The 9717-nt window shown below is 40.7% G+C and overlaps 1 protein-coding gene across 1 annotated transcript in view; it reads left to right on the plus strand.

Moving 5' to 3' along the window:
- Window positions 1-6708, plus strand: part of CRB1 (crumbs cell polarity complex component 1) — a 73553-nt gene extending 66845 nt beyond the window's left edge. The window contains exons 9-11 of the mRNA XM_058030585.1: window positions 1038-1944; window positions 3211-3339; window positions 6251-6708. Of these exons, the coding sequence (XP_057886568.1) occupies window positions 1038-1944; window positions 3211-3339; window positions 6251-6503 (1289 nt within the window). The 3' untranslated portion in view covers window positions 6504-6708. The remainder of the gene's footprint in view (window positions 1-1037; window positions 1945-3210; window positions 3340-6250) is intronic.
- Window positions 6709-9717: the final 3009 nt, after the last annotated feature.

Raw genomic sequence — 9717 nt, forward strand, 5'->3', positions numbered from 1 at the left:
GTGGCAACAGTAGGGAGTTTCCCTAATAGATATTCAAAAATTCCTGCACTACAGAACTGCATTTTTAACTAGTTTTATTCTTAGCTACAGGATAAACTTCTCACTCAACACAGGATAACAAAATAAAAGCTTTACTGGGCAATGAGTTCTCTGCCTTGTGTCTTCTGCTAAAAAAACAAGCACCTCAGAAACCCATCTGATCTCAGATCTTTCAAAGCTATTTTTTTCTGAAGTACAGACAGAAGACATTCCTTTGTGTCCCTCCTCCCTGTCTAAAATCCTCAGAAACCTCAGAACATTTAAATTTACAGCCCAGTGAGTAAGCGCATTTTAGTAGAAACCATACAAATGAAAGGTGTCAAATACCTTTGTGAAGATGTCCATAAAGCCGCCACAACGTTGCCCATCAATTTTCACTCACAGCAGAGTGAGCTGAGTCCTGCTGCCCTCCCAGTCCCACGGGCACAGGGCTGTGGCAGTGCCTGCCCACCAGGAGAAGCCGGATCTGAATGTGACAGGCACAACTGCTCACAGGGATTTTGAAGGGGCTTTCCATCAACTGACTTCCATTAAATTCATCCTTTTGCATCAGTGAGATGAAATTGGGATCCAATCAAATACTTCATAAAACATCTTAAGACTCACCCAAGAAAAACGGAATTGGGAGAGATGTTCACCCCATCCAGATCTGTCGTGGGGGATAACTAGGCTGCCTGTACTTAGGAAACAATCATAAAGTGACAAATGTATGTCTTTTTTTGAAATAGAGAGATAACAGTAATGCAGAATTGTGTGTTAGAGTGATAACCTGAGATGATGCAAAGCAGCACGCTTTGGATTCGATTATGGCTGATGCAGGCACTGCCCTGTAAATTCCACAGCCACGAGGGGCAGACTAGGATAACTGAAACACCGGTGGAATTTGACTGTCTCCAGCAAACCCAAAAGCAGTTACATGGCATGTGCGCTGGAGACACATCTTTCCAGGTGTATTGGTGTAAAACTGGCCTGGTTTCTCACTTGCTGTCTTTGCACAGGTCTCGCTAACGCAGTGTTCAGCGGCCGGAGCAGTGCGATATTTTACAGAAGCAACGGGAAGATCAGCAGAGACCTCACCAACATCATTTTTGGCTTTCGGACCAGGGACACTGACGTGATCCTGCTGTATGCAGAGAGGGAGCCTGAGTTTGTCATCATCAGCATCCACAACTCCAAACTCCTGTTTCAGTTACAAAGTGGCAACAGCTTCTACAGGCTGACCCTGGCGAGTTCAGAGTCTGTGAGCGATGGCAAATGGCACCGAGTGATGGTCTCTATGGTGGAGCCCCTGTCCCAGTCCTCCAGATGGCACATGGATATAGACAACAAGAAAGACACGGCAACCAGCACAGCTGCTGCAGGAAACCTCAACTTTTTAAGAGAAGAGACAGACATCTACGTGGCTGACAAGGCTTTTGACAGCCTGGATGGCCTGCGAGGGTGCATGAGCACCATAGAAATCAGTGGCATTTATCTCTCCTACTTTGAAAATGCTGACATCCCTACTAAAAAGCCTCAAGAGGAGCAATTTCTCAAAATATCTGCAAACCCTGCTCTTACTGGCTGTTTGCAGGCAGATTTCTGCAGCTCTGACCCCTGTATGCATGGGGGGATATGTGAAGACTTTTACACTTCCTATCGCTGTGTGTGTCCTGATGGATGGACTGGCACCTACTGTGAAGTCAACATTGATGAGTGCTCTTCAAACCCCTGCGTCCATGGGAACTGCTCAGATGGGATTGCCTCCTATGAGTGCATCTGTGAGCCTGGTTACACTGGGGAGACCTGTGAGGAGGACATAGATGACTGCCATGGCCACCAGTGCGTGAATGGGGCCACCTGTGTTGATGGGATTAATGGATACTCCTGCCTGTGTGCTGCTAACTTCACTGGGCGGTTTTGCAGGTACCATAAACAAGGCTGATCTGTAAGGTTTTGTCAAGGCTCTTCTGAAGGGCTTTTACATCCCTGATGTCTTTGTTTTAAACACAGATGTTTTGCATCTGTCTCTGTATTAATCATGGCTGCAGAGTCGAGGTATGAAGGGTACAGAAAATTGTACAGATCAATTAGATGTGGACTGAGACAGTGGAGAGCTGCCAGCTCAGGCAGAGACTGGCAGATAAGGACTGAAGGAACACGGCACAGCTCTGCTGCCCTGTTCTGCTGTCAGCATTTGTCCTGTGAGCTCTCTGATGACAAGATTACAAGTCTTCCAGAGCTTGAAAATACATGTGCTACATCTTCTTTTCAGAAAAAAAAAACTTAAGGTTTTTAAATCTCTAAAACTATATTTTATTACAGTAATATGGCTCTATAGCTATAAACGCAGAAATTCAGAGCTGGTAGGAGAAAATACCAATAGGAAAATAATTTGCTTTTATCCCCACTCACAGCATCTTTTCTGGGTTGGTCTTTTCCTCCCAGCTTATTCTCAGTCCTGGTGGCTGTAAACACCACACAACCCACTTTTGCCATTGCTTCTGACACTGCTTACATGCTATTTCCTATTTCTCCCCTCCAGACTCTCCTCTAGAAAGGCTGCAAGCTATTCCCTTTAATTGCCCTTCTCTGCATGCCCATAAAATTCTGCCCTCTAAGCGTGTCCAATTCCTCTCCAAGAAGGCAAAATCCTTCTCCTTCCTTCAGAAGACTCCAACAAATCCAGTCTGCTGCAGCCCAAAGGATGCAGACAATCATCTTCACGCTATCCAATTACAGGATATAATTACTCTATTTTTTAGGATATAATTACTAAAACTGACAGGTTTTGTTGACTTTTTCTGAGAAGTGAGGACATCCTCAGATTTGAAGATGCCTTATGGTGGACCAATAATTTTTATCTTGTATGTTATGTCTGTCTCTTTTGAACTCTTACACTAAGCTATCCAGGTATCACAGAGAACCACATTAGTAATGTAAATAGAGTGATGTCCTTTTTTTTTTTTATGATAAATGAATCATTATCTTGCCAGTAAATCTTCGGAAAAGAAAAATTAAATCTGTCAAATTAAAAAAGTTAGGCAAAACACATTCTGGGAGTCTCGAATGTGAGTTCCAGCTGTCATTCCTTTGGGCAATACCCTATTCCCCTGCTTCAGCTGAGAGTGCAGGAGACATCCAGAAACAAGGACAGTGCCAATAACTGCTGCTGCCTCCTTGTGTGCCCAGGTACAGAAGATTACCTTACACCGTGTGTGGGAACGAAGAGAGGAACCTGACGTGCTTCAACTACGGCAACTGCAGCGACCTGGGCGGGGAGCTGAGCTGTGCGTGCCTGCCAGGCTTCGTGGGAGAACGGTGAGAGCCTTTGTCCTGCCCATCCCTGGGGAGCACCTCTCCCAAAAGCTGCTCCAAAAGGGTCCAGAGGGTAACAGCCAACCCTCTGGCAGAAATACAGACAAAGCAGCTGATTTATAATGCAGGAGTTCCTTGCTAGAGTGACTCTGAGGGTCTGGAGTATTGTGGTTTTGGACAAAAATCACAAATGAATGCAGCCAGTAATCCAGCCCAAGATATTAATTCTTAAACAGCACTGCAGGCTTGCTTCTCTGTGCCTTTTTTTTTTTTTTTGCTTCTGTGCCAAATTTTCATATGACAAGTTAGAATTTCCATAGGTGGGGACACAAACACACATATCCTGCTCATATACCTAAACCAGCTGCATGCTCTGGCACATGAATATGCAAAGCTGTTCCATTTTCACATGTCTGTGCTGTGAAGATACAATCTATTCTATCCCAGGGATGGTAAGAGGTGGCACGGTATACCACACTTTCTTACCGAATGCTGAAGTGTGAGAACAGAATGATTACTTTTAGAAGAGATTAAGGAACACTTTGTGCATCTTATTGTTTAGCTTGGATCAGAGGGACCTTCTTCACAGCAAAATTTGTATCTTGTAGCCCAGTTCACACTTAATACTGGCCTTCAAAGAGCTCTGGAGCAGGGAGGGCTGAGAGCCTCAGGGCAGGCATCAGGTGCTGCAGAAACCTAGAGAGGCATTGTCCCAGTCATAGCCTGAACAGGTAAGGGCATTTTGGATACAGAGACAGGAAAATCTGTACATACTTCTGGTGAAACTAGCATTATGTCAGAGTATAATATCCAAAAGTTCAACAGGACCAAGCTGTAATGCAGAGAAGTTTCCAACAAAAGGTTTTCATTCTCTCAAAAACTTATGAGCCCACTGATTTTGTGGAAAGAGTACAGTAGGCTATAAAAGACATGAAATGAAGATTTCCACCCACTCAATGCACAGTGTGGTTGGCAGACACACTTGAATTGCACTGTTAACAGCCAGGTCACCTGTGTACCACCTCACAATATTCAACAAGGGGGAAAGGATACAATAAAATAAAATTTTAAGACGTAAAAGCATATTCATAGCCACTTCTGCACTGCATGTATTCCTTGGGACTTTGAGGCAGCAGGAAAGCCCTTTTTCCTTCTCCCTCCCCTGCCAGCCTACCTGCTAACTGCAGCTTTGGGAGTGAGCCTTCCTGCCCTCCACCCCAGTGGCTGGCAGTAATCTCTCTTTTACAGCTCCCAAGGTTCTCGTGTGCAGCCTGTGCCCAGCGAGCTGCAGGGAGATGCCTGTGGCAGCCACGCTCTCTCCTGCAGCCTCTCAAATGGAGCATTTGGCCTCTGCTCCTCCAGGCTGCCAAGCCATAAACCAGCACTGCTTCCGTGCTTGGGGGTCTCACTAGATCAAATGAGAACATTTCATCCGGGTTTTTTTTGCTTTTTTTCCAGAACAAATTCAAATATATCTGTTAATAAGAATATCAAAACCAAACCACTTTGTATATTTATGTATTAGAATGATAAAGCAGGCATTTTCCTTTAAGACAATATTCCAGCCCTCAGAAAGCCACTGGTGCACAGTGTAGAGAAATTCTATCAATTGACTTGGGATCACATTAAAAAAAAATCCCAATGGGCTTAATAGCAGGTGGAAAGGGAAATGTATAAAGATTAATCTCCATTAAAGATGATAGGGCTCTCTCTCAAAAACAAATTTGTTATGTAATTCAGGCTGGAACTTTGAAAATTACATAAAGGGAGTCAGGTTTTTAGGTGTTCCTGAAAATCAGTTGGATTAAGGTACCTGATTCCCCAGAAGATTTGAGAGGTTTTTGGCTTTTTTTAAAATTTGGATAGGTAATTTCATAGCTATACAATTTTTATACATTGGATAAATAACTTAAGTCTTTGAAGTATATTAAATAATTTAATATTTAAGGAAACTATTGAAAGAAGTTTAGATTAGAATAGAGTAAGTGTTTAATATAAAAATGCTTTTCTCTGATGTATGAATAATATGTTTATTGCTTGGTTATGAATATGACTGAACAAAGCAAATCCTTATAATTCAGAGAGAATTTCTCACATTCTTCTCCAAGTACAAACCTGCATTTTTACCTGGAAAAAATAGGATTAACTTTTAGCATTATTTGATAAAAAGGAGCAGGGAATTAAAAGGGAACATTTTCAGAGCAAAAATCACCAAATCAGTAGTTTTCAAACAGTCTTACATATCCCTCATTATCGTTCCATTGTCTGCCTTGAGAAATTAGAACTCAAATTTCTTGTATCACCAGAATTAGCTCAAAACCACTTAATGATACATATTAAGGCTTATGAAACCTGTCATGCACCATTCTTACCTTTTTTGTGGGCCCAGCTCAGAGCAACTGGATAGGACATTGTGCTGGGATCTATCGGCATACCAAATTGAGGAAAGAAATAAAAAGGTTAAAAAAACCCACTCAAAAAACAGATTAATATTTCTAAGAGCACTCAGCTGGCAAAAGCACACATTTTTTTGACTTATATCCAGATTACCGAGAAGGAAGCTGTGCCCTCAGCTCCTGGAACAATGACAAGGACAAGCAAGCTGTCAGCAGGATTTGCACCAGAGCTGGCTCTGAGCTCACACAAGAACTTGCACTGCACCTTGCTGAGCATCAGTAACCATGAAGTGCTTTACAGGGATGAAATTACCCACTGAACTGTCTGTGTTTGGAAACCATGCAGGAGGTTCAGGGTTTGAGTGGGGCTCATCAGCTAGTTAATAAAACCATAAACACGTGTGGAAACATGCCCCAGAGCATCTCCATCACCCCCAAGCTGCTGAATTAAACACTTGCCTGTTGGAAGCACTGGATGCCTGGTTCCTTAGGCTGACTGTCTGCAGTCTCTCCTGCAGGTGTGAGAAGGACATTGATGAGTGCAGCTCTGACCCGTGTCTGAACGGGGGCCTGTGCCAGAACCTGCTCAACAAGTTCCACTGCCTGTGCGACGTGAACTTCGCCGGGGACCGCTGTGAGATCGATGTAAGCGACCTCTCCTTCTTTGTCTCTTTGCTCTTGTGGCAGAACCTCTTTCAGCTCCTCTCCTATCTCATTCTGCGAATGGATGATGAGCCAGCAGTCGAGTGGGGTGATCAGGAAGACTATTGAGCTGTCTTTAAACTTTTGTGTTTTACTGCAGCAGAAGATGCCTTGACTAAGCAGCTTAGCAAAGCAATACAAATATCAGAGTTTTAAATAATTGTTTTATATTTCTTTGAATGGTTTTTCTATGAATCCTTTCAGATCTGGTTTAGTTAATCCATTTAGATTTAGAACAATGCTAGCAGATGTTAAAGAGTTCATCCTACCTTCACCAGAGCATTTCACCACATGGACACTGCCAGTGGGTGACAGTGGGACAACTAACAGCCACATTTACTGAGGGTGGCATTCAAACCCTACTGCAATGAGTGACAGACTCACAACCTTCAATAATTCTAATCTTAAACTAAATCTTGCAGGTGGTCACTATTTTTACATCACATCCCATGTTTATTGCTGTTCCTTTGGCAGTTAGGTCTCACACCTGTGAAATCAGGAGGGATATTTTTGGATAATTAGGTAATGGCTTGGATTAGCAATTGACAACCTGCTGAGGAGACTCCCACATCCATCTGAATTAGTGTCAATCCTGCACTGATATCACTAATCCTGATCCTATCCTCCATTAGCCTCTACAGATACAATGTATTTTACTGAGATAAAATACAGCCATCTTAATCTTTACCAACATTTCCTCTTTCAAGAAAGGCCCAGTAAGTGTCTCAGACTTGAAATCACAGATTTGTTGTTTGTTTAAAGAGTTCTATAATTTTAAGTAAATCTGTTTTACTTATTAGTAGATCAGTGTCATCAGTCAAAAAAAAGATGGGATTTTTCCTTCTTAAAAGCAAGCAAAGTAATTGGGTTGGTTGTCCATGGATTCTTAAAAGAATGGAAAAAAGGACCTGAAAATTATGAGCACCAGGAGATGTAGCAAAAATATTGTAGCAAAATATCTTTGTAGTGTCCTTTGAGAGTGCAGACATAACTGAAATACATTGTTAAATACTAAACATTTGTAAAAAGTGAGGAGTTTTTTTCTTTTTTAACCATTGTTTAAGACAAAAACCTCATTTATGAAGGGTGAAATAATTTATTTGGACATGCATTATTATATTGCAGAGATTCTCTGTCCCTTTTAGTCATTTGAATAGTGTCCTTGAGAGAGGATTCAAAAGAACAAGTGTGTATAGGGTGGTGTTTTGTTATCAGCTGTATGGCAGGTAGCAGAGTTTTAAAGACTAACACCATACTGGGAGGTTTTCTGACTCCAGAGGGGACAATTGATCTTTTGGAGAAGTCCTTGAAATCCCTGATATCAGTTTCCCACACTCCAAACCTGCCCCTGTCCTCCCTGACTCGCTGCAGGTTGGACCTGGTGCATCCAGGAAAAGCAAATCCCCCCTTTAAATCTCCAGTGACATTAGGACACTCTGAAATGTGTCTGAGTGAGATTTTAGGGTTTCTGTTTTGCCACAGCAGGATATGGATCGGACAGTGTATCAAGAGTATTTTTTATTTTCCACCTTTCATAAATGCCCCAGGTCTGTTATTTCTCTGAGTACCACTCAGCACACAAATCAGCAACATTTCTGCTGTTAAAAACCCTACTCCTATTTTAGGGGGGAGGAAAAAACCAAACAAACTTTTGCACATCTGTGGAAAAAAAATTGTGATTCATCCCTGTCACATATTCCTAGCATCTGCCTTAGTATGAAAATAAAGTACAGTGTACTTACCTATGAGAATTGTACACAAGGATAATTTCTTTGCTGGCTTTATCATACCTGAAAAAGATTAGGGAAATTTTTTTGTTAAACTCTTATTAAAAATAATTATAAATAATTTTGTATTATATATAAAAATTTATTTTAAAAATCCTTTCCTCTTTGTAAGCAATCAATAAACACTAGATGGGAAGGCACTGGAGATGAAATTAATGTAGCAGTGTCAGAAAGAAAACTATACATACTATCAGATATAGGTTTAGTTATCTTACTGGCAATCACATGTAATACTAGGAATTACAGAACACAGGCAAAGAGAAAAAAAACAAAACCAGACTGCATTTTGGATTTTTTTATTCCAGTGAAAATATAGTTTTGGAAAATTGCTTTCATATGGGGAAATTTAAAATAATAGCATCTTATGTTGGGAATTTCATTCCAAACTGTAGCTTTCATTTAATTGTAGCTAAAAATGTTTCTCAGTTTAGTATTATTGAAAAGAAAAATGAAAAACTAATCAGAAATAACTTGAAATAAAAACTGTCCTATTTCAGAATGCTAACTAAAGACAAAGAAAAAAGAAAATTTAAAAATTCAAATGAAAAAAGTGCTGCTACATATCAAAGCTGTTCAAACTTTTTTTTAATATCTATAATTAAGAAAATAATGAAGTTTCGTTTGGTTTTATTTCCTCACTGGTTTTAGTTCAGTTTCCACATAACTAAATTGAACCATTATGTACTTTATAGAATATGCACAACAGGACACACTACATTAAGCAAAAATTTCATCATGGTCTTAATGATGAAGAAAGGTAAAAAAAATAAATGTAATAACAGTATGTCTGCATTAGACCTATATGCAAAATGTGAAAACAGTAAGAAAATATTTGTGTAGAGATTCCAATACTCTTTCTATTCAATACTAGACACTTAAAATAAGTGTTTATGCAATATTAAACACAGGTTTCATATTAATTTACAGCAATATGCAAGTTATTATTTTAAACTCAATTAGCAGGGCATCAGTTCTCTTTCTTTTACTGAAAACACTCACCTGTAATTGAATTCTTTCCTTCCTCTAATGCCTTGTCATCATGAAACATCCCCTGGCCTCAGAAATGCTGCTCTCTTCCTCTTTGTACTTCTGTATCCTCAACTGCATTGTGCACGTGTACATAAATTTCCTACCTTTATACACCAAATAAACCTTCTGCCTTTGTCTCTTTATGTCTGCTCCTCATTTCCTGCTGATGGCTCTGTCCATTTGCTTTCAGTGTGCCATGTTTTCTGAACTCTTCACAGGAACACCACACGCCCACCTAGGCTGCTTCATCCCGGGGTTTTTCTGGAGTTCTGGAAGGGCAGGGTCAGGCAGGTGCTTCCCACTGAAGCTCTTCAGCCACTCCAACCACCCCAGCTGCACTCCTGCAGACTTGGTATTTCTATTTTTAAGAGTCAAAAATAAACAAGTGCCAGGTTAAGTGAAATAATTTTCTATATTTTTTTAAGAGATGCAGGTGTCAGACAAATAAAGGAAAACAGATATATAAG

The sequence above is a fragment of the Melospiza georgiana genome, chromosome 9, assembly GCF_028018845.1.
Source record: "Melospiza georgiana isolate bMelGeo1 chromosome 9, bMelGeo1.pri, whole genome shotgun sequence".
Lineage (NCBI taxonomy): Eukaryota > Metazoa > Chordata > Aves > Passeriformes > Passerellidae > Melospiza > Melospiza georgiana.